A 25,695-nucleotide genomic window follows, 5' to 3' on the forward strand; every position below is an offset into this window, starting at 1 on the left:
CGCCATGCTGACTCTCGTGGTAGTCTCCTCTAGTGTCGTCGTGCGTTTATTGATTTCTTCCCTCTTGTGTGTTTCTTCGCTACTGATTGCTTCACTAGCAACCTGCTACTTCATCCGTTTCCTGTTGGCCTGCCCCAGACCCTCCAACCAATTTGTTCATCATTCAGTTCCCGGCAGCCGGAAGCCCGGAATCCCCGGTTGATGCCGCCCACCGCTTGCATCTCAGCTCCGGGGTTCCTATGCTCATCCAGACAGTCAAGGAATTAGCGGTTGCTAGCTTTAGCTAATTCTTCGCCATCGGCGATCAGATCCTCCAATTCGAGGCCATTTTTAATATAATTCTTGGCCCTGAAGGCATCAAAGAGCACAAGGTTTGGAGATTTCGGGTCGCGGTGATGGAGTTCGTGGCCGCGGTGTTCCGGCCGCTCAAGGACTGCTTCGACCGGACCTACGGATACGTCATGTCGTGCGGCGATTATATCGAAGCGATGGGCCATGAGATGAACGAGCTCAAGAGCAAGCGCGACGATATCAAACGCTTGGTGGACGGTGCCGAGCGCCACAGCATGGAGGCCACCAGCCAGGTCAAGTGGTGGCTCAAGTGCGTCGCCGATCTCGAGGTCGCCGCTCTCCGTATTGAGGACGACTACCGGGCACGGCAGAGGCTCCGGCCCGAGCGTTCCCCTGGCATCATGGCCACCTACTACCTCAGCAAGAAGGCCGACGAGATGCGCGCCGAAGCCGCCAGAATCAAGGAGAAGGGTAACTTCGACAAGGTCGCCGACGAGCTTGTGCAGATCCGCGTCGAAGAGATGCCGAGCGTGCCAGTATTCGGCATGGAAGCGCAGCTCCAGGAGCTCAATGCGTGCGTCCGGGACGGCGGCATCACCGGGATCTACGGCATGGCCGGGGTTGGCAAGACGGAGCTGCTTAACAAGTTCAACAACGAGTTCCTCATCAATTCTCAAGACATTAATGTTGTCATTTACATTGAAGTCGGCCGGAAGTTCAATCAAGACGACTTCCAAAGAATCATTGGCGACCGAATCGGCGTGCCATGGGAAGATAACAAGCTGCCCAAGGAGCGTGGCAAGGTGCTTTTCAGGGTACTTAGCAAGATGAACTTTGTGCTGCTCCTGGACGACGTCTGGGAGCCTATTAAACTCCAATTTCTCGGCATTCCAGTGCTGAAGCAAAACTCCATGAGCAAGATCGTCTTGACGACAAGGATTGAGGACGTGTGCGACCGCATGGACGTCCGCCGGAAGCTCAAGATGGAGTGTCTCCCCTTGGAGCCCGCGTGGGAGCTCTTCTGCGAGAAGGTTGGCGAGCACCTGATGCGTGCTAGCGAGGAGATTCGGGACCACGCGATGGCGCTCGCCATGAAGTGCGGCGGCCATCCCCTAGCGCTTATCACTGTCGGGCGGGCGATGGCCAGTAGGCGCGATGCAAAAGAGTGGAAGCACGCCATCACCGTGCTAGAGAGTGCCCCGTGGCAACTTCTTGGTATGGATACGGAAGTTCTTGTGCCTCTCCAGGAAAGTTACAATTACTTGCCCAATGACATGATAAGGCTCTGCCTACTGTATTGCTCGCTGTTCCCAGAGGAGTTATCCATTCCCAAGGATTCCATCGTCGGTTACTGCATAGGTGAAGGCTTCACAGATGACTTGTTCACTATGGATGAGGAGTTCTACTTTTTCAAGGATTGGGCCAAGATTGCATCTTTGCAAGAGAGAGGTGAGGATGCGGATCATATCAGGATACATCCCATGGTTCGTGCCATGGCTCTATGGATAGCATCGGAGTTTGGCAAGAAAGAGACTAAGTGGCTCGTACGTGCTGGTGTCGGGCTGAAGGAGGCACCGGGTGCAGATAAGTGGAGCGATGCTGAGCGGATTTCATTCATGGGGAACCACATCGTCGAGCTGTACGAGAGACCTAATTGCCCTTTGTTAAAGACGTTATTGCTACAGAGCAACCCTTTGAGCAGGATATGTGACGGCTTTTTTCAATTCATGCCATCTCTCAGAGTGTTAGATCTGTCCCACACCTCTCTAAGTGAATTACCTTCAGGTATCAGTTCACTAGTTGAGTTGCGGTACCTTGATTTGTATAACACGAACATCAGGTCACTGCCAATGGAGCTAGAATCTCTGGTGAAGCTTCGATTCTTGATTCTATCAAAGGTGCCACTGGAAATGATCCCAGGTGGTGTTATATGCAGCCTCACAATGCTACAGGTTCTGTACATGGATCACAGCTATGGAGACTGGACGGTTGGTGATAGTGGAAGTTGTGTCAGTTTTCAGGAGCTTGAGAGCCTGCGAAGGCTCCAGGCGCTGGACATTACAATACAATCGCTTGAGACCCTTGAACAGTTGTCGCGATCATATCGCCTTGCTGTTTCCACAAGAAATTTATTGATCAAGACATGTTCCAGCCTTACCAATCTAGAGCTTACATCAGCGAACCTCTGGAAGAACATGAGTAACCTGAAAAGGGTATGGATTGCGAGATGCAGCAACTTGGCGGAGGTAATCATTGATCGTATCAAAGAAACTGATGATCGCATTAAACATTCACGTGATAAGCTGCAAGGCCGGCCGATTGTTGATGGTGAGCAGCACATCCTTCCAAACCTGCACGATCTCATTCTTCAGGGGCTTCCTAAGGTAAAGATCATCTATAGAGAAGGATGTGTCCCGAATCTAGCATCGTTGTTCATCCAATATTGCCATGGACTTGAAGAGCTCCTAACTCTCAGTGAGAAAGACCCAGAAATGGCGGCAAGTGACGGTGAAGAAGATGCAGGAACCACGAAAGTCATCATACCCTTCCCTAACCTCAAGGAACTGCATCTCCATGGATTGGCAAACTTCAGGACGCTGAGCAGCGGTATATGTATGCTGCAGTTCCCGTCACTGGAGACCCTGAAGATTGTCGAGTGCCCAGTGCTGAAGAAGCTGAAACTTTGTGCTTCAGGTCTGAATAAGATACAATGCACAAGAGAATGGTGGGATGGCCTGCAGTGGGAAGACGAGGAAGCCAAGGAGTCTTTCGAGCTATTGCTTCGTCCAATGAGCTGAACTCAATCTTGGTTACTACCTTTTTCTAATTGAAAATATAGGCCCATCTAGCTTTGTACTAAAGTATATAGATCGACAACACAAGATTGTCATTAGTACATTCATTATAATTATATTTACAAGTAGCACGGGTAGTCTCGTCTTCCGGTCACCAAATAACTAGTATCATTTTGAAATACGTGCAGCAAACATAATTTAATTTTGACCATCAATATCTCTTTATGTGTTTAAATTAAGTTTTGAAATAATATGGCTGGAGTGAATAGTCATATCTGTTGATTTTGGAAAAAGGTACCCCTCCGCGTCGCCTGCGCGGGCGACGGGTCCGCCACCCGCCACCAGGCCCCCCGCCGGGCCCTCCCTTGGCCGCCGCCGCCGGCGTCCGGCAAGCGGTGACGGCGGCCCGCGGCGGTGCCGAAGCCAGTGACCGTTCGCATCTTCTCCCTTCCTTCCTTCCTTGAGGTCTCCTCCTTCTCTCTTTTCTCCACACTCTTTTCTCCATAAAGATCCCAGTTGCTCCGTCCATCTTCGTGCTAGCTTGCTCCAAGCCACCTCCTGGTTGATAGATCCAGGGTCGTGGGGTCTAGATCTGTCCCCTCATGGCTGCTGCGCCATAACCTGCCATGGAGTTCGGACAGGCACTTCGTTGGTGCTGTTGGCGGAGCAGCCGCCGGTGCTGCCGACGGTGCTGTCTCTCGTGCGCGCAGCACCATGGTGCTCCCTGCGGCGCTCTGCTGCTGCTGTGGGAGGCCGTGCGGTAGTGAGCAGGCATGGCTCGGCTTCCTTTAGTTCGTCAGATTCGGACGGAGGCCCGGATTCGGCCTCTTTGCGTTCGAAGGTTCGGGGTTGCACTGCCACAACATTCATGCTCCTCCAATGCGTGCTCGTCGTCTCATGGTGGTTTCCAATCTGGTTGGCGCGATGGTCGCGTGAATCGATCTGCTTCTTGTCAAGAGGACCAAGGTGTGCTCACGGTGGTCGTTCCTTTTGTCTAATCTTGATGACGAGCTCTGCAGTATTCCAGCAGAGACGGTACCATGGTCACCGGATGCCGTGCAACGAAAGTGCTGCGCTCGGTGTGCAGGGGTGCTGCTGCAAATCGCACGGCCCGGTGATTCCACGAAGTTTGCTCCATGGATGCACAGCGGTCAGGGAGCTTCAGATCCGGCGTGGATCCACTGCCATAGCCACGAGCTAATACAGCTATGGCTCTCGATGAATGGACTATGCGAGGTGGAAGTCGTCGGTGAAAGCCAAGCTTGGTTTCCAACCAGAGACAACGTCGACGCCTGCGGGTGCCGGTTTCCTCTATGGAGGCGTTGTCATTGTGACTTCCACACCACTTATCTTCACCGAAGCATGAACGAGATGCCTTGCTGCTGCGCGAGCTAGGGCTCAAATGGCGAGGTGTGCCATCGTGTCGACGCGGTGACGATGGGGCAAAGCAACTATGTAGCGAAAGCATTGCGCTTGGCGCGTAGAGGACCACCTTCACACAGTATGCGACTAAGACCAGTGAATCTAAGGTGATGCTTCTACGATGCTATATTGCTAGTGTTATAGCATGATGTTATCATTCATGGATGTGCTACAGTTTCATCTCTGTGTTGGGATATGGTGTTGTTTCCGTGGCTTAGGCCATAAGTTTGCCCTTGTGCGGGGTATTGGTGTTTCAATTCGTGGTTATACCATGTTATCACCCTTGTGCCGGGGTATGGTACCGCTTGTGCTAGGTGCTCTTTGATCATGGTTTTAGCCCAGTTTCCCAAATTAACTGTGCATTGTAAGATTTTACCTCGTTTTTCTTAAAAAAACAAAGTCGTTGATTTGTGGTTATGCCACGTCTTATCAATGCAATTCAGGTAGGGATGCTCTTCCCTCCGGTGATCATTCAAAAAATATATATAAATAATATGGCTGGATTTGTCTTCAATGGTATTTACATAATATTACATATTTTGTATTTTTGCATGTATTTAATGCTATTAATTTATTATCAAAGTAGTGCCTCGATGACCATGTCACCTTCTAAAATAATTGGAGGGAGTAGACATCAATCGACTTGTAAATTTGTAAAATTCCTAATAACTAGCAAAATATGTAGTACTCCCTCCATCCCACAAAGAGTGTATTTTTGGGATTTTGAGACATATTAGTAGTCATGAGAAATGATCATGATGCCCCCTAATTAAAGCAATAAATCAACCAAATATTGATGAGCCAAACCTCAAAAAGGGAAAAACTTAAATAATTAACTGCGCATGCACCTTGGAAAGACTAATAGCATCTTGGAAAAGAAAAAAATGCCAATTAAATGCGCGAACACCTTGGTAAAGGAAAACTTCAGACAATTAAATGCAGATGCAATTAAATTTAGGTGGTCCAAAAGCTGCTAATGCACTCTTTGGTGGGATAAATTTTGAATGCTAAAAATACACTCTTTGTATGACAGAGGGACTATATATGAGCGATCTGCTGAAGGATGGTATCAATCCTCACTCTTGCAAACAAGGATGTCCCCAAGCAACCGCTGGCACCCCTACATACAGGCTGAATAGATTTATTCTTCATTTGTGAACTCTAAAGGGTGATTTTCAATCCTAAAAGGAGGTGTTATTAATTTCTCATCCTATGCACCAAATTCTTCTAAAAGTTCCATTCCTCTGCATACTCAGGGGAAGGTATGAGTTAAATGCAAGAGATTCTCTAAGTAATCTTATCTGATCATCTGTGTAGTTCAGGATTTCAAGGCTGTGTTGTCCATCTTGCATGAAATTGCAAGTTTGGCGATTCTAGTTTTTTGCACAGCCTATCTTCTACATTGTATCATGTATGCCAGCAGGAAACTAGCGAATGTAACTACTGAGTTCTCCAAAACAGTATGACTGTTTCGATGCCGTCATTTCTCTGTTTCTGCTTTCTCTGAAACGAGTTGAGGTTTAGAAGCCGGCCATTGTTTTTTCCTTGTATGTGTTGAACGGAGGTTCATCATCTGTGACTGGGTCACCAGAAACTCGGAATTTTGATAGACTCTCTGTGGACGAGTGCCGTCGAAGAACCATGCCCGATAGTGGAAGTCCAGTGCAGGACAAAACTGGGGTCCCCGTACAGCAAAACTGGGGTCCCCGTACAGCAAAAAATTCCACAAACATAGCAAAAATGACAGGCCGCCCAGAGTCGCAGATTGCACGGCACAGATAAGGTTTTTGACCGGTTGATCTGTTGAAAACAAGTTCAGCCTAGTGAGCTCAGCCAAGGAGGCGAAAAGGGGTCGGTGTTCTTGGGTTGGGCCGGCCTGGATGGACCTTAAATTTCTCACCATCATTTTTGGCGTAGGCAACTAGGCATCCGGCCAGACATTTAATTCCAGTATAACATGCCTGCTAAAATTACACTTTTTATTGAAAAAAACCACGGTTCGAATTGTGCAGCTCAGCAATGTAAGGTACTGCCCACACTGCCACAAGGCCACAACCCAATATCACACAGCACTACTGCGTTCCTGGCACCAACAGAACAGCGAACATTTATGCAGGCACAAACCAAGCAAGAAGAACATTATCAGAAAGTCAGAATTCAACTAGTGCGTCAGCGTCACGGATCGATGAATCAGAGTCCATCGGTGTAGGGTACGCCGGTGCCGTTGAGCCAGCCGCCGCCCTGGATGAACTGGCCGACGGTGAACTGCGCGGCCACGCTCCGGTCCGTGATGACGTGGTACCCGGGCCACTTGACGCGCGCCGCCGTGCCGGCCCCGGGCCCCTCGTTCTGGTACTCCCCGTAGAAGAGCGTGGCGAGCGCGAAGTCCCCGTCCCACTCCAGCCACCCCCTGGGGTCCACGTGCGCGTCCAGGTAGGACCGCACGTACACCGTCCGCGAGTAGGCCTTCCACGGCCGGCCCAGGAACGTCGGGACCTCCCGGCCGGCCAGATCGGGCGCCGGCACGACGCGGCACCGGTGCACGGACGTGCCCGTGTTCTGGTTGGGGTCCTCCCGGCCCTGCGCCGTGACGGCGTTGCTCTGGCCCCGCAGCGGCAGCCGCGCCGCCAGCGTGCAGCCCTGGAGCACGGCGGCGGCGTTGCCAAAGACGAAGTCGACGGTGCCCGAGACGAAGCACTCGCGGTAGAGGTGGCGGAGCGCGTGCGCGTAGAGGGTGTCCTGGTACCCGTCGACGCGGCAGCGGTAGGCGACGGCGCGGTCGGCGCTCACGCGCAGCGCCACCGCCTGGTGCTTCGCGGGCCCCGCCGTGTTCTCCACCCGCAGGTCCCGCAGGATGATCCCGTCGCCCGCCACCGCTGCACGCAGCACAGTCAGTAACTCACCGTCAGCGACGAGACAAATGTAGCTTTTTTTTCCCACGGTCTCGTGCCGGTTGTTTTCGGCTCCGGATTTGGTCGATCTGGGCATCTGGCCGCTAGTTTCAGGGAGTAGGTTCGTTTCCAGAGGCCCAGCTCGTCCTTTTGACAAATGGTACCAGAAAGAACTCGATGCGATCATGATGGAAAGTAAAGCGAAATCTAACCCAAGAAGAATGGGGGCAGCCTAAAGCGGCGACTAATCACTGATGCAATGTCCTAGCCGTAGGTGGAAATGAGTGCGAATATCGGAAAGGTAAAGAGAGACGAGACGGTGCCCGGGTGTATGCGCATCACCGAGGGTGGCCGAGTTGAACGTCGTGGCGCCGTCGACCACGTTGCGGCTGCCGGTGATCACCGTCGCGTCCATGCCGTCGCCGACGATCATGAGCTCGCGCTTCTTCTTCCCCACCTCCACGTTCTCCTTGTACACCCCCTTCTTCACGCGGATCACGTACCGCCTCTTCCCGCCGTCGGGCGCCGCGTCCACCGCCTCCTTCACCGTCCTGTACTTGCCGCTCCCGTCCTGGGCCACCACGACGTCCGCCTTGATGTCCGCGCCCGCTTCAAGGAGAGCGCGGTCTCGCGCCGGCACCCACGAGGGGAACGCATCCGCGACGGCCTCCGTGAGCACGTCCCCGCGGGAGCCCAGGCCGCCGACGGCGTTGAGCACGGCGAGCGACGCGCTCGCGAGGGACTTGAGCGGCTGCAGCCGCGCGCCCACGGCGTCGCGCAGCGGCCCCTCGCCGACGCCGTCCGCGCACGTCGCGTAGAAGGTGAGCGCGCCGCTGAGCCACGTGCGCGCGTCGCCGCTCGCCGCGGCCGAGGCGACGGCGTTGGCGTCGGCGAGGCGGTCCCGGGCGAGGCCCATCAGCTGGACGCATTCCGCGAGCGCCGCGCGCTGCCTCGCGTCGCTGCTACCGGCGCTCCGGTGCATGCCGGCCACCGCGGCGGCGGCCGCGTCATGCTGCACGAGGGACCTGGCGACGATCGCGCGGAGGACCTGCGCCGGGCGGCGGCTGGAATAGCGCGCGCCGCGGGGGGACGCTAGCACGGCGTCCGCGACGATGGCGTTGCACGAGGCCGGGTCCGGGGAGCCGGCGCAGAGGTCCGGAGCCGCGGGGCCGAGGAGGAGGAGGAAAGCGACGGCGCAGAGCAGGGTGGCCGAGAGGAGCGTGACCAGCAGCAGGAGCGGCCTGCCTAGAGAGTCAGAGGCGTTCCTTGAGGAGGGAGAGGAGAGGAGAGGCTCATTGCTCCCACGCATGGCGACTGCTGCTAAGTGCCAGCGTAAGATGAGCCGTGACTCTTGATTTGTGAAGTGGACCTTTGAGATGGCTCCTGATGAAGTGATAAGTTTACAAGTTGACTGATTTCTATACGTAGAAGCCGAGAAGGAGATTTACATGACTGTGAGCCAGTGTATGAATCCATCAACTCCAAATAAACTAAGAAAAGAACCGCTCGAAGGGGATCGCGGTCACGGGCTCACGGCTAGCTGGATAGAACCGACGCATTGTTTTCAAATAGAGCAAGGTCTTTGTAACTTGAATAGATGGAAATAAAGGCAGGTCGCTCCCAGACCAGCTAGCTATTACAGGTAAATGTAGGTCACAGCATGCAACGATGCCAGTTGATCGTTTAATAGTCTTGTGTGTTTAGTTGACCTTGGAAAGGTTACATCCCATCCACGGATTTCGATCTGAACAGTGTCAGTTGAAAACAGCCCGCGAATGCCGCTAATTGGTACCATCTGCCGGTACGCTTTGTCGCTGGAGACCGTCTCACTGAAGTATCATTTCCATCTGACAAGAGTGGTGGTGACAGAAGGCAGTTCACTTCCGAGTGGTGGAGAGTGAGTTGGCCCGGACAGAAGGGACGCGCGACAGTTCTCATCCAGTTCCAGCCCACAAAAAATGGGCCTGAAGATGGGCCATCGTGAGAGCACTTTGCCACAAAATAAGCCCGCAGTGGGCAAGACCGAAATGGTATCTCACTAGAAAACAGCGCGGCGTTGCCGCGCCTTTAGCAAAATATACGTGCAAATATACTATATATTTGGAGTATATATTTCAAATGTTGTATATATTCTTTTCAAAATATACCTGCATATATATATAGATCGTCGGAGAAATATCATAATATCATCAGTCACATGTCCAAAGACCATAACAGTATTAGATAATTAACAAAAGCAGTTGTTGCACATCAGTGCTTCTCATGTCTTATCATGTAGCTACGCACATGCATATAGACATCAAAAGAGTGGTATTGTTGGCGCGCAACAACAAAAGACATGCCATATGGTTAAACTACTAGTCAAAAGGCCTCCTATAGCTACTTCCTTGAATTATATCAGATTTCAATGTTTGCTTTTTTCTTGTGAGCGCATCCTTTTGGTTGTGTTATCTTCTGAAGGATCTTCATTATTATCGTTGATTTCCTGATGAACAGAGTTCTGTAAGTTATATAGTAATTATAAGATATTGGTTATTGATACAACAATAATAGTATACGTATTACCTGGTTATGATTGTCTAGCTCTCCAAAGCTTCTTTTGTTTGAGCTCTGAGCTTCTTCCCAAATGCTGAAGTGCAGACAAATAAATAGTGAAATGTATGGAGTTAAGAATTATTCAGAAAAATGGAGCACATAACGCAGTACGTTATAGGTGTGCATATGTACAGATGTATATAATTTAATTATTAAATTTTGCACAATAGAAAAATAATTACTAATCCATATACTATTAAGGAAAATCCTTGAACCTTGTAATATGAGTAGGCAAATAAAATTCTATGTTGCAGTTTAAATTATGGCCTATAAATGGCACAGAGTGGCAGATTACTGATTTCATTTTACATTATGATTAGATGGAGTGCCTGGAAAGGGAATTGAATTTGACATGCAGGAGTGCACCAGTTGCCAGTAACCAGTATTCAGTGTGGCAGTTAGCAGATGGTCACAGCATCCAGTACGGCATATGTTCATGCCAGATTACAGTCGGCCATGATAGCAGGTGACAACAACGCATTACTAAACGAACTTCTTGGTTCAGTACTCAGCAGGTGAAAAACCAGATAATTAAGAAATCTTGTAATCGAGGGGTTATAAGCTGGAAGTAAACCACCATGTAAGCAATTCAAGAAACAATTTGAAATTCTCCTACTGAAGCACCAAACTATTCGAATGGAACAACAACGAAATGATCCCGTATGTCTGAACAGGCTGACCTACATCCAAGTGAGCAAAAGTTTGTGACTCCGAGATGGGGAGCACACGACTATTTTTCATCTCTCAAACTATTATTTTTCAAATGGAGCAACAGAGAATTTTGAGTCAAAGCAGGCTATTTGCCAAAGTATCACGAAACAATTCTGATAACCTGAACTGGCTGACCTACATTCAAGCAAGCAAAAGTTTGTGACACTGAGATGGGGAGGACACTCTAAGATCATGATGTGTCAACTCTCAAACTGCTTCGAAATTATAAGTGCTGAGGCTAAGCCAAGCACCACTACTGAGTTTTATCAGTCAAAGGAGTTGGGGATAGAGCAACACTAAACAATGAGGTGATAGCTAATCAACAAAATATGTGACAGGGCAAATTGATTTAGTAGGAACACATGCAACAGTGTTCACTTCATATTTTCCCCAATTATATTCTAAAGTTGTTGTGCTCATATTGTGATCTAAACTATAAGTGCTGAGGCTAAGCCAAGCACCACCACTGAGTTTTATCAATCAAATATAATAGTGATTGACAGAACTGCAAGCAAGATGCAGGACATATTGAATAAAAGGAATATATATAAATCATACCCAAATGGTTCAATCTCCATATCTTGAGTTTCTGCAGCGTTTTGTACCTGTGAATAGTCCGTGAGCTATGTTAGAAAAAAATAATGATTTAGTTCAGGAAAAGTTTAAATTTTGTGGAGAATGAATGTCATATGCCTATCTTGTTACACTATAACTGAATGTGTAAGAATATTACATACTCGTTCTTTTGTGTCTTTAGAAGTAATTGGAATCAGCAATGGTAAATCCTTGAATTCTGTGATAAAAGAGGAGGAGGATTCTGGTAGGACACCTTCATTTGAGCTGGTAAATGATATAATAGGCTCCTTTCCAAATCTTTCTTTTATCATAAGCACTTCAAAGGATGGATCAGCAGCGTTAACACTTTTTTTTGATAGCACTCTTACAATGAAAGTAAATTTGTAGCCTATCCAAGCTGATATCTCTGGTGGTATCTCCTTTGGTTTATATTGCTTAATAAGAGTCGATGCACTTTTTCCTATAAGCTCCATTCCTTTTTTCTCAAAGAACATAAATTCTAGCTTGTATGTGTGATCACTTGCAATAAATGGTATTTTGTACCTGAATTAAGAAATATAATATTTTATTAGATCTGATTACAAACAAAAAGTTAGTAAGAATAATCTGGTAATGAAGGTCCATTTGAAATAAATTATGTAATATATAACCTATAGATAGCAGTGCAAGGATAATTATTCGCTGTATCGTAAACTTACTTCCATTCAAATTGTGTAGATGGACATCCTTCCTTTGCGCATTCATAATTATTTTCTTTTTGAATCATCCTTGAGTTGCAGATCTTGCAGGCTCTATAACACCATGTTTGGTTTTCTGTGATTCCGATAATAGTAGCTGTGCACTGATATCTTTGTCCCTGTATCAAAGTGTAAGAGAACTGAAGTATTTTTATTTATGCAATATTTAAATTTGTCTGAATAAAATTTTTTGTCAACTAAAACATTACCATGTCAAGGAAAGGGTCTACATGCTTGAGCTCTTGTAGGGTTCTGTCTTCAAATTTTTGTGCTGCATCGGCATCAATTTGGAGATACGTCTTTTGGACAGGTATAGGATCACTTGGCAAACTATCAACATTTTACAGAATTTCAGGTACTATTTATGGCTAAATAAAAATGAACATATATTTTTTGTATCTTACCTTTTCTGAAAAACCTTGATTTCGGCAATGTCATTTTCGTTGATGTACCAACAACATGCTGAAGTTCCACTCAGAAATGGATAGTGACCTTTGTACAGCTTCACTAAAGTTCCTACAAATATTGCAATAACATGATGATGTTGACCCACATGTATAACTTGGTCTCCGTCAAATTCCAAAGCTCTTTTCCCTGACAGTGACAACTCAATTGTATTGCCCCTTGCAAAATATGGAAATGTATGTTATAATGGGCAAAATGTTTTTGTATACTATTGTAAATATACAGTATAGAGAGAGTACTTAAGATCTTCTAAGAGTATAACTCTTCTCATTTGCTGATCTCCTAAAGCTGTAGTAACCTTTGTTGCATTTGTGACTGTTCTGATCTTGGCAATAACATCTGTAGGATATATATATATATATAAAATAAAAATTATACCAAATATAAAATTAGTGTAATTTTAGTAATGATGATAAAAATAATAATTTAAAAGGGTAGAAAGTATATACCTATAAAACAATCGGTCTTGTTCTTGTATTGCTCCAGCTTATCCAATGGAATTAGTGAGAAAGTATATTTAGGGAAACCTGAAACTTCATCTTTATCTTCAACCACAACCGTCCTTTTGTTGAGCTTGACCATATAGGGATTGTCAACAACCCTATAAGCTAATTTAGCTGGTTCAATTGTTATTTTAGACATGTAAACAATTTTTCTTTCTTGTAGGTGTGGTTTTAAATCAGCAATAGCCTCCGGTGGAATCTCTGCATAGATTGAATTTCCCTATGTATGAATATAAAAAGATTATTAGATGATTCATGAATAAATAATAGATATGAAGATAAATATTAAAAATAAAATAGTAAATAATCACCTAATTTAATATAAAAATTAACTACGAAGGTGGGAAGTCTAAAATAATTAGTAGAACATGGATGTAGTTTGAAAATTTTGAGAGATTTGTAAAATATATTAATGATAAATCATTGCGGTATATCAACCAGAATATGTAAATGTAAAATATTAGTGATAAGGAACCTTTTGATCTATGAGAACAAGATCAAGATGTTTGATGTTGTTTTGTTCATTCGTGCCTCTGAACTCCCACATTCTTGATATTCGCACATGTAAACTATAATTTAGCCTTCCTGGACGCAGTTGTGATACTGGAGTAATTTCCATCTGCAATAATAATATAATGAAAGATGTCACTAAAATATAGAAAAGAGATTAAGCTTATATTTCATCGTTCGAGTGCTGATAGTTCTAAATTGTGATTAACAATTAAAACAGATTTTGATAGAGGGCATGATCTATATGTGAACATTATAGCTAGGTAAACATATGCATTGTAAAGGAAGTATAACAGAGGAGTAGTAGAAGTTGATACCCATATAGCGAGATAAAAATTTCAATTATTATGAAATAAGTATAAGTCAAGTACTAATTTGACAATTATTATGAAAATAGCGCGGCGTTGCCGTGCCTTTAGCAAAATATACTTGCAAATATACTATATATTTTGAGTAATATACTATATATTTTGAGTATATATTTTTTATGCTTCAGGTCTGGTAAAATAATGAATTTATATTTTGCATGTGTATAATTTAAGGATATCTAGTTAGATAATTTTAAGTATTTCTCTATATACTATGTTTTTAGTTTTGGTTCCACATGATCCATCTGGGTTTTGTATCAATATTTTTAATCCTTTTCTATTTTTCACTCTTGATATAGCAACATATAATTGTCCATGTGTAAATACTGGTTGTTTCAAATAGACTCCAACATTTGACAAACTTTGTCCTTGACTTTTATTTATAGTCATTGAATAACAAACCTTAATTGGGAACTGTCGTCTAGATAATGTGAAAGGCCATTGTGATCCTCGCGTTGTCAGATTTATTCTAGGTATAAGTATTTTGTCACCAGTATGTGTACCAGTAATTATAACAGCCTCAATAACATTTTGTCCTAGATTTGTGACTATTAGTCGAGTACCATTACACAAGCCTAGACTTTGGTTTAGATTCCTCAAAAGCATTATAGGCACACCAATTTTGAGTTTCAATCTATGAGTTGGGAAATTGTTTGCATTTAAGGAATTTAAATATTCTATTGGATAAAGTATATCAGCATCATTACATGTATCTGTACAGTTTGATATACTGTCAGCGCTAAAATATTCTTTCTCTGAACCTGGTATAAAGCTCATGATATATTCATTTATTTCATCAACTATGTCATTTGTTGTTGCAAGAATTGCTCTATCTTTAATATATTCCGGATCATTAAATTTTGTTTGCAAATGTGGATATGTCGATTCAACTAATACTTTCATTTTATTGTCAGTTGTGGTTATCAATAGATCTGATGGTATTTCCACTATTTTGCAATCACTATCTTCGTCTATATCATTTGTGACTCCGTTCGTTCCGTTTCCAATACTTAGTATCCAGTCATTGAAATCAAGAGTTTCATTATATTCAAAAGTATTTGTTTGCAATTTTTTTAAGCGCATATTCTCATGTAAATATAATATTTTGATATGATTCCAAAGATATGACTTGAATATTGATGCATTTATAATTTGTGATTTAGATGCATTTTCAATAACAGGTAGTATTTGCTTTGGGTCCCCGCCAAGAACGACAACCTTTCCTCCAAAGGGAATATCTTGTAATTTTGATTCTTTTTCTGATAATATATCTCTTAGTGACCTATCAAAGGCTTCAAAACATTGCCTATTAGTCATTAATGCTTCATCCCATATAATAAGATCTGTTTGTGCTAATAGTTGTGCTAATTTTGTGCCTCGTTTTATTTCACAAACTGATAGCTCATCAGTATCTATTGGAATTTTGAATCTTGAATGTGCGGTGCGCCCATTTGGAAGTAACAATGAAGCCACTCCTGATGATGCAACTGTCAAAACTATTTTTCTTTGTGATCTTAGAAATGATACGATAGTATTCCAAAGAAATGTTTTGCCAGTTCCACCATGGCCACATACAAAGAAGAAATCTGTTTTTTTGCTTAGAACATTGTCAATTATTTTATGAAATGCATTTTTCTGGTCTTTGTTCAATTGAGAATATAATTTATTTGCTTCTATTTCTAAAGAGTGTACATCATATTTTAGTTCTTCTTCTATAAGTTGATTATTATTATTTGTACACTCTATTGATATTTGTGGCAGGTTGTATGTGCATATATTACCTCCATTTCTTGATAATATTTCTTGTAGTTCGTGTAATAATTTCTCTTGCAATTCTAACTCTGTGGGCTGGTAAACAATGGGTTTGTATTTGGCAATTAAATGATATTCGATATCATCAACCATTTTTCGCCAATTTTTTTTGTAGAATCTTCTTTCATCTTGTAAATTGCAAAATAATAACATAGTTGTAAATAGATATCTCAATTGAAGAGATGTAGCCCAAGTTGTTGCTTCGTCGAATGTTCTGTACCATTCTTCGTCATGTTGTAATAGACCACGTGCTGCACAAGCCTCTTTAAATGTTTGATATATAGTTCCATTGTATGTTCTTAGATCCTCATAACTTGTTGCTCCTTTTACGATCATTAAGAGCATTCGAAGATAGAAGCGTTCCCCTTCTATCGGATTAACATAGTATAATCGTCCAATTTTGAAGCCACGTTCCCTTTGGATCCACTTATTATTTGTCTCATCCCATCTCCAAAGCTTTGGGAACTCACAGTATGTTAGCTTTTTAGCATTTTCATTTAGTTTATTTGTCTCAAACCATTCTGTTAATTTTGTACTTTTGTACTTAGGATCTCGTATTATATATTTTAAATCGATATTTTCATGCAATTTTATTGTGTTTTGTAGAGGTAAATGCACCGGTAGTCTCTCAACTGGTGGCCAATGATAATGTATATCAAAGCCAAGTAGTCTCCATAGGGAGTCTTGTTGACAAATATATCTAGACTCTAAATATTCTTTAATTTCATTTATATCTTTATCTTCTTGATTTACAAATGAATCATTGTCCTTGTTAATTTTCTCAAAAACTATAGTTGCTTTATCTGGCCCTTTGTTAACATATTTACATAAATATTTAAGCAATTTACTCTTATTCACAAATTCTACATTTATGTGTGCTTGAAATTTCTTTAGGAGAAATAAATTATGTGGAACAACCCATCTATTATCTAAGTTATGATTGTCTCTTCGTACATAAATATTTGTATCTCTTCTACGATATTGAGTGAATCCATTATCAGTAAAATTAGTTTCATCTTGGAATTCTTTTGGGTAATATTTTGAGCATTTTCCTTTTTTCATACATGGGCTCTTCTCATTTTTGTTTCCACATGGTCCGTGAATCATATGTTCAGCTACAAGGACATATCCTAATGGATCCTGATTTGGATTAGGTATCTCAGCTGATATCCATGTATCTATTATTTCTGGTGTGATTTGATTATCTTTTTTATCTAACCAGACTAAGATGTGTACATGTGGTAGTCCTCTTTTTTGAAATTCAACAGAATATAGAATAGCAATTACTTCTCCAAATATTTTTTTTGATCGTATATCTTCTAATAGCTCTTCTAGTTTCATGTGGAATACACGTACTATTATATCATCTCTATCATTAGCTTGCTCGCCCTTTAGAATAGCTAATGTTATTTCAAACCATTTAGTATTACAAGTGAATGTTATAAATAGATCAGGAGGCCCATATTCTCTGCAGATTGCTATACCATCATGGTAATTTTGTATAACATATCTTCTTGATCCTACATGACTTGATGGAAGGAAAACTCTTTTTCCAATTTGATTTCCTTTATTAAGTCCCTTTTCGATTGCATCAAATATGCCTTGAAGATACTCTGCTCTTAATTTGTTTTGGTTTTTTGCTATATACATGAGTCGATCTTCATCTTCGATTGCGCGAGCGTCTACTATTGCTTGCTTTGATAATCTGCCATAGCACAAAAATGGATTTGGTTGATTTGGTCTAAAATGCATATGATATTTGTAATATTCATGTGGTGTTACTGTAGATCTCTTTCGTTTTGTCACACGGTTGGTATTTGTTTCGTGGTAATTTATGCCTAATTGAAATCCTCTTTCCCCATATGGAAATAGTAAAGGATATTGTAGTGCCATATATGCAGGGTGATATATACTTATACGTTGTAGTCCCCTCATTTTTGTACTTACGATAATATCTCGTTTATATTTTTCAAGACTTAGATCACCAACTATGAGCATAGCGAGTTCTTCTGAGTGTGGCATTTCATATTGCGAAGGATCGTCCTTATTTGCTCCAATAATGCGTATACTAACATCTATTCCTTTATGTTGTTCAAGTAGATCGCGTGCATGTCTAAATACTTTTACTAGTGGATTATATTGGTCTAGCATTTTTCTAAGTTCTTCGACTATAGAAGGATTTATATCATTTATTTCATTATCTTCTTTATTTAATGCTCGAATTCTATTTTCAATTTCATTTTTTGTATCAAAAATATATAATTCTGCAAATTTGGGATCATCATCTTGTTTAGGTAGTAAGGAACCAATACGATGGTGTATTTGTCCATTTATACGGAAAACATAGGGCCCTTGACCTCTGTTTATATTTTTATCGATGTTGCCACCCATTGATGTAAAAGCAAACAAACTATTATATTGTCGTATTTTCTGTAAAAAGTGTTTTGATATAGTACTTTCTTTATTATTAATTAACATAGAGAGAAATGGTGGTGGTTCTTTATATGGGGGTATTTTAATTTGTCCATATTTACAACATTTTGAATACAATATTTCTTTATTTTTTCTTGAATCTTCTTTATTTCTTTCGTTGAACCAAAATATGGCATTACAATATTTGCATATATATTCTGGTTTCCCAAGATATGATCTTCCACTATAAGAATCTTTCAAATATTGTATATATTCAGATGGGAATGAGATCATGCCATGAGAAGAATATATGTATGGATGTATGTCCATATGCTCCACATGATGTCTTTTTATTTGGCCCTTATTTTCATTATCATTTTGTGTTTCTCGTTTCCTTTTTCTCCTTTGCATTATCTCCGATCTTTTTTGCATCTTTGTTTTTTGATCAGACTCAATATTGATGTCTGGAAGTGTAAGTTTTCTTTTGCCACGTCCCATATGTGTATTTTTTTATTTATTTTCCTTAAGACTCTTTCTTTATTTCCTGCAATAAAATATATTAGTTTAAGAAAAAAGTTTTGTTAGTTAGATGGGGAAAGAAATTTAGAAGTGCACGAATGGATCCTAATAGCTGTATATATGGCAAGAGAAAAATATTGGAGAAAAAATTGTAATTAAATGGTTGGGTCGTATTCGATGCTATTTTAAAAATAGTATTTTTTGTTTTTGTGAGGCGTACTTGTAAGCTGAGTGTACGTATGCAAAATTAAAAGTGGACATGTTATACTTGCAAAGCTATTTATTGTTGCCTTGAGGGGAAAAAAGCTTGAGAGAAAAAGTAGTATATTACTTACTGCCTTACTGGTATGGAACAGAATTGTACCGCTGCAAATTTCAAAAGGCTACCTTGTTCTCCAGCTATGTCCTGCGGTGAAAGATATATTAATATCCATAACTCAATAATTGTATTTGAGAATATGATCACACTTGAAAATAGCGATGCGTGTTTATCTTAGCACGTCAAAGTAAGAAATATATACCAAAGGAATATATATGTCAGAGTATGCAGAAATAAATAAGTCCTCTATCACGCGTGCCAACAATGCATCTGCACGTATCAACAGCTTGTATGCATCTGCATACCATATCTTAGCATGTAATTAAATGAACATATATGAACTACTGAACAAGATGTTGCTTTCAATGTCGCATGAGAAAAATAGTCCTTTTCTTTCAGCATTGACTCAAGACATCCATGTCCTTCCAGATTTTCATAGAAATCGGTAAGAAATAACAGTACACATTTACCACAGAGAAAAATATTGGAGAAAAAATTGTAATTAAATGGTTGGGTCGTATTCGATGCTATTTTAAAAATAGTAATTTTTGTTTTTGTGAGGCGTACTTGTAAGCTGAGTGTACGTATGCAAAATTAAAAGTGGGCATGTTATACTTGCAAAGCTATTTATTGTTGCCTTGAGGGGAAAAAAAGTTTGAGAGAAAAAGTAGTATATTACTTACTGGTATGGAACAGAATTGTACCGCTGCAAATTTCAAAAGGCTACCTTGTTCTCCAGCTATGTCCTGCGGTGAAAGATATATTAATATCCATAACTCAATAATTGTATTTGAGAATATAATCACACTTGAAAATAGCGATGCGTGTTTATCTTAGCATGTGAAAGTAAAAAATATATACCAAAAATATATATATGTCAGAGTATGCAGAAATAAATACGTCCTCTGTCACGCGTGCCCACAATGCATCTGCACGTATCAACAGCTTGTATGCATCTGCATACCATATCTTAGACAACAAAACGCTAATTTTAGCAATGACATACTACCTTATTCATTGAACGCGAGTAAAACGTGGCCGAGGACTTTATTGCCAACTTGCCATATTATTCCTAGGCAAAGGACGCCTGGTCCAGCGTTGGTTCAGTGAGTAGCTTGCCTTGGAGGCATTTCGTCGAGCAACTATCGGGCATCGTCCAATGACCGTTGCACCTGGCAGGGCGCTTGCTGGCGCTCTTGGCTGAGTGGGAGGGCGCTCAGGCGCGCGGGGAGCTGCGAAGGGTTGGCGCTGCTTGCTTGCTTCATCATGTGTGCATTCAGATGGCGCCCGGCGTGGAGCCGTGACCACTGCTGCTCCATCGCAAGCTGCGGCCGACGGATAACAGATGCAGGCAACAGGGGAAGGAGGTGCAGAGGTCAGCGACGACGAGGGTGAGCGCACTTCCTTTGGCCATATCCGCGCTCTCTCGGGCCTCCGGGCCGAGCGGGCGCGAGGTGGCTCGTGCCATGGTCGCGTGCCTTCGGCTTCGCTGCGGGTCGCGCGCCTCTCGTTCTCGGAGTGCACGGTGGAGATGGGGCTGCTACTGCGAGGCGGGGAAGCAGAGACGGGACTCGGGAAGGCTCTGGAAATGCTAGGTGTGCTATGTGCTCCTGCTCAAGAAGGAGGCGTCCGAAGGCAGAGCTTTGGGTTCCCTTGCTTGGAGAATGCAGAGTTGGTCGTGCGCTCGAGCTAGTGCCCGGCAGGCCGGAGAGCATGAAGCAGCGTGGCTCTGACAGTCCGACCCTTGCGGCCCTTTCCTGCTCCGTGCGCTTGTTGGCGCTCGCCGCTCTCGATATACCCAACACAACGCGCTGTGAACGTCGGAGACCCGCACTCGCCGACCTCGTCTAGCACCTGCGACACTGCACCCGAGGTCCTTCTCTGTGACGCCGCTCCCTCTCTCTCGCCCAAATCCCGTCCGCTCTGCGCCGTTGGCCCCTCTCTCTCGCCCAGATCCCGCCCCCAATCCCGTGCTGCCGCTCCCTGCACTGACCACCGCCGCCACCAAAGCTCTCCCTCGCGGCCGATTTTTCAACCCCCGCTCCACCATCTTCTCTTTCAGTTCCAACAGTTAAATCAAGCCTCTTTTGCGCGGCGCAGCAGGAGGAGCAGGAGGGTCTGCTGGGAGGTCTGGCGTGCTGGGAGGGAAGGTCTGCTTTGGTTTTGGTGGCGCTCGGGCGTCGCGGCGTGCGGGCAGGGCTCCCCGCGCCCCCTCGTGCGCCTGGCCTGGGGGCAGCAGGAGGCGCAGCAATTCGGCTCGCGGATTGGGGCGGGTCGGTGGGGTCGCGCGCGCGAGGAGCGAGAGGGCATCCGCCGAGCGGCCGGCGCGGGCTCGGGAGGCGATGTGCTCGGGCGCGGCGCGCGCATCCCGTCGAGCAGGCGGCGGGCGTGGCATGAGAGAGCTGGCGGGAGGCGCGCGGCGCAGGGGCAACGATGAGGAACGAGAGAAGGGAAGAGGCGGTAGGAATCTTACCACACTCGCCGGTGTCGACGTTCTCCGGAAGGACGGAAGACGATGGGTCGCTGAGGAAGACGATGGAAGACGATGGGTCGCGCACGTCTTTACCGGAGAAGCTGGAGAAATATAAATGAGACGACCAGTCTTTTGCACCGTACAAATGTAATCCAACGTTTGAGAATTTTTTAGCTTACGTGGCTCTATCCACTGCTGAGGAATAGGTTCAAGTTTCATATTAATAGATTTCACCTTCTTTTCTTTTCTTTTTTTGCGATAATCTCATTTCACATTTTTCACTACCAGTGATAGCATGAGGAGCTTTGACGCGACAAAATTCGCTTGGAGCGCGAGCATTGATGGCGGCAGGTCGAATTTGACGGCGCGCATACATGCATGACCTGACTTTAATTTATTTAGGACGCTACGCTTTGTGGAAGGAAACGTTTGGTGTTGCTACATCCTACACGACCACACGGCAAGACTGAAAGCGAAACAAGAAAAATAAAAACAGAGGATCACGCGCCCGGCGTCCATGCGGCACGACAGCACCCCCCGACGAACGAGCATCCGCTTCCTTTCGGCAAGCGCACGCGACCGCGCGCGTCACCCGTAGTTGAGCCGGAATATGTCGTTCTGCACGAAGAAGCTCCCCTGCTCGTTGGGCACCAGCTGAAACATCTGCAAGTCCAAGATCGAATGGCTCACGCCTAATCTCCAGAACTCGCGAAATAGTTTGGGGAGAAAATTAAAGGCTGCCGAGATAGTACAGGTACCTGGCTGAACCTGAGCTGGTGGTCCTCGCCGGCGAGCTGGAGGTTGCCGCTGACGAAGACGAGGATGCTGCCCGGCAACGACGGCGAGGGCTGGCAGTCGACGGTGGAGACAGAGTGGCGGCACTGGTCGAAGGGCAGCTGCGCCAGCTTCCGGCCGATCTCCTCGGCGCCCGCGACGGCGTGGCCCTCGAAGGAGAGCACGGAGGTGTGGGGGCCGTAGAGCGCCGCGAGCGCGCCGCGGTTGGCGTCGAACGTGCGGTAGTAGTACTCCACGAACGCCCTCGCCACCGCGTCGCAGTCGTCGTCCCCCGCTCCGCCACCGCTGCCCGGCTGCCCGTCCATAGCGATCCCTGCAGGCGCGCGGCTTCGATCCGCGACGCGGCGCCGATGCTGATGGTGGTGGTGGTGGTGGTGGTGGTGGTGGTGGTGGAGGTGCGCAGATGCTCTGGATGCTCACGGCTAGTGCGAAAAGCGTACGAGAGCCTCGCGGCGGTATTGTAGGCGCGCGGCCGCGGAGTTGCTGTTGCTGCAGTATGGTATGGGGTAATCTGTTTGTATAGTCGAATGGAGGTGTGCAGCTAGGGAGCTTTTGTTCTGTTCCATTGGCGTAGATCGGACGCTCAGATCGCGTGTGCGAGTGCGTGGAGACACATGAACACAGGGAGGTGGAAAGGCAGAGCGGCTTCATTGCATCGATCAGGTTTTTCAACGGAAGGAATTCAAAAGGCAGGGAACAAAGAGAAAAGCAGAAGGAACAATATTCCTTGCCCAAAGAGAACAAAAGAAGTGTTTGTGAGAAAGCTCACTCGTGCGTTTCTGCTCCTCTTCTTCTCCTGAAATGAACAGGTCCATCCCATGGATAGTCTGTTTCTTGCTTCCATAGCTGCACCTCACAGGATCATACCAAACTTTAAGGAATCCACGGGTGACGGGCAGACGGCCTCAAGTTACAGTAAGTGCATGAGCACGACAGGCAACATGGTGCATATTATCCGGCCAGTTCACGCAGGGAACGAGCTGGGAAGTAGAACGCCACACAATATGGTCGGGCACATGCACGTGGCAGAACATGAGCGCGTCGATGGAGGCCGCTTTCGGCGATCCGACGTCGTCCTCTCGTGGCCGCACGGCAGGACCCGCCGCGGCTTTCACCGACCAAGCCCAATGGGCTGCACCGCTCGTTGCCCCCGTCTGACGCCGGCCTCTCTTCTTTCTCGCCACGTCACACGGCCGCGCATGGAGAGGATTAGAGGCCCATAACTGTCCCAAAGGCCGCGGTAAAAAAAGAACTTGACAGCGTGTTGTGTATGCACTTGGATTTGGTGTTCGTACATGGCCCATGCACGCTAGGCCTCCTACGCCGAAGGGCCCGAGTCGGCGGTTTAGAGATACCCTCTATACAGAGTAACCGATATTTACCTAAAAAACGGTATAAACTTTTGGGATCTATAATCCGGAACAAGACAAGACTGGATTGTCGAGCAATAAAACTAGTTCAACTCGCGGGTGGCGCCGGCCTCGACCGTGTGGATCGGTAGAAACAGGCGCACTATGCGCGCGCGTCTGTCCCTCCACACCATGTCTTCTGGGTGGAGGTCGCCGGCGCGCGAGGGGCTGCGGCGTCGGAGTCCGATGGGCGAGGTGGATGGCGGCGGCGCTCGATCCCGGTTCTTCTTGATCTTGGTCTCTTGGAACCCTAGCCCTTACGACCCTGCTGGGGTGTATATTTTAATTTTTTTAGGAGTGCATGCGTTTATATTTAGAGAAAATTTTTTATATGCTATTGTAAATTTAACGCATACTTTATGTGCCATCCAAATTTAGCCCATCCCTTCAATACCATCGATTCTAAATTTTCATTCCTTACGTACCATTTTATACTAACCTGGACTTTGAATGTCGCCGAGAAGGAGAAACAAAAGCTTTTACTTTCCCTTCCCCTTCCCTTCCAATCGAATTGAGTACTCGAGGTCGTCCACGATCGTCCAGAGGCGTGGGCTGACCGGGTGAGTAGGCAACGGGAGGTCAGGGGCGCCTTTCGGTCCCAGACTCCCAGTTCCCACCCCAACCCGGCCACGTGATCCCGTTCCTGGAGCTGCCGGCGGTCGAGGGACTGCCGGACGGCGCCGAGTCGACGGCCGACGTCCCGCCGGAGCAGGTCGAGCTCCTCAAGGCGGCGTTCGACGGCCTCGCCGCGCCGTTCGCAGGCCTCGTCGCTGGCCGTAGGGTGGCGGCGGCGAGCCGGCGAGGCCGACGGGTTTGAGAGGAAGCCCGAGTGCCCGACTGGATCATACTCGACTTCACGCAGAACTGGGTCTGGCCGATCGCTGAGGAGCACAAGGTGAAAAAGCGTTCGATCGAAGCTGTATCAACTGATTAGTTGCTCGTCAAAAATCAATTCTTTTTGTTGATTTCAATTTCTTGCCTGCTGCAAGCTAGATCGCGTGCGCCATGTTCCTCATCTTGCCGGCGGCCCTCCTGGCGTACATATGTCAGCACGAAGCAGTCGAACGAGGCGTACCCCCGCCGGACGACGGAGGACTACATGGCGCAGCCGCCGGGCGGTGAGCGGCCGTTCGAGGCGGCCGTGTGGTCGTTGGACGAGCAGCCCCGAAGGTCCGTCATCTACGTGGCGCAGGGGAGCGAGGCGCCCGTGACGGCGGCCCATAGTGCTGCATGCGCTCCTCCACGAATCATGCTCACGTTGCCATCCAGCAGGTGTGCCTGCAGCGCGCCTAGAGCTCCACGACCCGCTTGCTGTCGTTGTCGTTGCCCAGCCACCGCGCGTGCTTCATGTCGTACATGGTTGCTCCAGCATGCGTACGGGACAATGGACGTAGTAGCCGGCCGGTGGAACTCATTTTTCACGGCTGACACGGCTGGCCGTCTCAGCAACCGTGCTGGCATCCACGACTAACGGTGGGCGTTAACAGAATGGCACGCAAGGGAAGAAAGTTTAGAATCAATGGCATCGAAGGAATAAGGTCTTGTTTAGATTCCTTCCAATTTCCAACTTTTTACACTCTTTCTTCATCACATCAATTTTGGGACACATGCATGGAGCAGTAAATGTATGTAAAAAAAATAACTAATTGCATAGTTTAATTGTACATCACGAGACGAATCTTTTAAGCCTAGTTAGTCCATGATTAGATAAAATTTGTCAAATACAAACGAAAACGCTACAGTAGCAAAAAGTTCCAAAAGTTATAAAGATTTGCGATCTAAACGGGCCCTAAGTTAAATTTGGACAGCATAGAAGGGATGAGTTAAATTACGAATAAAATTTTCTCTTATATTTATAGCCTTGTGGGGTGGCGAACGCGGACCAAACCGAGGCCCGCCGGGCACGCCAGCGAAGCCCACGGTCCAATCCTCGAACGTGGGACTCCTCCATCGATTCCGATATCCCAGATTTCAGACTACGACCCGTCGACAGCCTCGCCGCCTACTCAGCGGCTCAGCTGCTCACAAACGATGCCTCTCAGCGATTCAGCCGGGCAGGGCCGATGCAGCCAAGCTGTCCCGCCCCGTTCGT

The 25,695-nt window shown here is 45.7% G+C and overlaps 4 protein-coding genes across 5 annotated transcripts; 1 reads left to right on the forward strand and 3 right to left on the reverse strand.

The window, feature by feature from the left end:
* Positions 1–3,245, forward strand: LOC112891873 (disease resistance protein RPS2-like). The gene has a single exon (XM_025958869.1). The coding sequence runs from the start codon at positions 396–398 to the stop codon at positions 3,087–3,089; it is 2,694 nt and encodes an 897-aa protein (XP_025814654.1). The 5' UTR covers positions 1–395; the 3' UTR covers positions 3,090–3,245.
* Positions 3,246–6,470: 3,225 nt separating this feature from the next.
* Positions 6,471–8,960, reverse strand: LOC112891849 (pectinesterase-like). The gene is made up of 2 exons (XM_025958834.1): positions 7,742–8,960; positions 6,471–7,384 (listed from the first exon to the last, which is right to left on the reverse strand). The coding sequence occupies exons 1-2, from the start codon at positions 8,706–8,708 to the stop codon at positions 6,699–6,701; spliced, it is 1,653 nt and encodes a 550-aa protein (XP_025814619.1). The 5' UTR covers positions 8,709–8,960; the 3' UTR covers positions 6,471–6,698.
* Positions 8,961–9,628: 668 nt separating this feature from the next.
* On the reverse strand, positions 9,629–21,487 carry LOC112891719 (replication protein A 70 kDa DNA-binding subunit B-like). 2 transcript variants are annotated; one of them, XM_025958656.1, is made up of 13 exons: positions 21,400–21,487; positions 19,610–19,672; positions 18,943–19,013; positions 13,462–13,605; positions 12,933–13,206; positions 12,723–12,822; positions 12,423–12,641; positions 12,228–12,348; positions 11,980–12,158; positions 11,443–11,824; positions 11,264–11,310; positions 9,965–10,028; positions 9,629–9,884 (listed from the first exon to the last, which is right to left on the reverse strand). In XM_025958656.1, the coding sequence occupies exons 4-13, from the start codon at positions 13,603–13,605 to the stop codon at positions 9,804–9,806; spliced, it is 1,611 nt and encodes a 536-aa protein (XP_025814441.1). In that variant the 5' UTR covers positions 18,943–19,013; positions 19,610–19,672; positions 21,400–21,487; the 3' UTR covers positions 9,629–9,803. The 2 variants fall into 2 exon arrangements, with proteins under 2 accessions (XP_025814441.1, XP_025814442.1); XM_025958657.1 differs by having other exon boundaries at positions 9,639–9,884; positions 11,980–12,137; positions 18,951–19,013; positions 19,631–19,672; positions 21,400–21,459.
* A 136-nt stretch (positions 21,488–21,623) lies between these two features.
* On the reverse strand, positions 21,624–22,948 carry LOC112894541 (nuclear transport factor 2B-like). The gene is made up of 2 exons (XM_025962288.1): positions 22,158–22,948; positions 21,624–22,062 (listed from the first exon to the last, which is right to left on the reverse strand). Exons 1-2 carry the CDS (start codon positions 22,497–22,499, stop codon positions 21,988–21,990), a joined length of 417 nt encoding a protein of 138 aa, XP_025818073.1. The 5' UTR covers positions 22,500–22,948; the 3' UTR covers positions 21,624–21,987.
* Positions 22,949–25,695: the final 2,747 nt, after the last annotated feature.

This window comes from Panicum hallii, chromosome 5 (genome assembly GCF_002211085.1).
Source record: "Panicum hallii strain FIL2 chromosome 5, PHallii_v3.1, whole genome shotgun sequence".
Lineage (NCBI taxonomy): Eukaryota > Viridiplantae > Streptophyta > Magnoliopsida > Poales > Poaceae > Panicum > Panicum hallii.

Excerpts from the sequence above, each read along its gene's own strand:
- LOC112891873 (XM_025958869.1), top strand. The coding sequence starts at position 396 with ATGGAGTTCGTGGCCGCGGTGTTCCGGCCGCTCAAGGACTGCTTCGAC.
- LOC112894541 (XM_025962288.1), bottom strand. The coding sequence starts at position 22,499 with ATGGACGGGCAGCCGGGCAGCGGTGGCGGAGCGGGGGACGACGACTGC. Across the intron at positions 22,063-22,157 it reads ACCAGCTCAGGTTCAGCCAG|ATGTTTCAGCTGGTGCCCAA; the intron begins GTACCTGTACTA and ends TTGGACTTGCAG.
- LOC112891719 (XM_025958656.1), bottom strand. The coding sequence starts at position 13,605 with ATGGAAATTACTCCAGTATCACAACTGCGTCCAGGAAGGCTAAATTAT. Across the intron at positions 11,311-11,442 it reads CTAAAGACACAAAAGAACGA|GTACAAAACGCTGCAGAAAC; the intron begins GTATGTAATATT and ends GACTATTCACAG. Across the intron at positions 9,885-9,964 it reads AGCTAGACAATCATAACCAG|GAAATCAACGATAATAATGA; the intron begins GTAATACGTATA and ends TCTGTTCATCAG.
- LOC112891849 (XM_025958834.1), bottom strand. The coding sequence starts at position 8,708 with ATGCGTGGGAGCAATGAGCCTCTCCTCTCCTCTCCCTCCTCAAGGAAC. Across the intron at positions 7,385-7,741 it reads GTTCAACTCGGCCACCCTCG|CGGTGGCGGGCGACGGGATC; the intron begins GTGATGCGCATA and ends TGCTGCGTGCAG.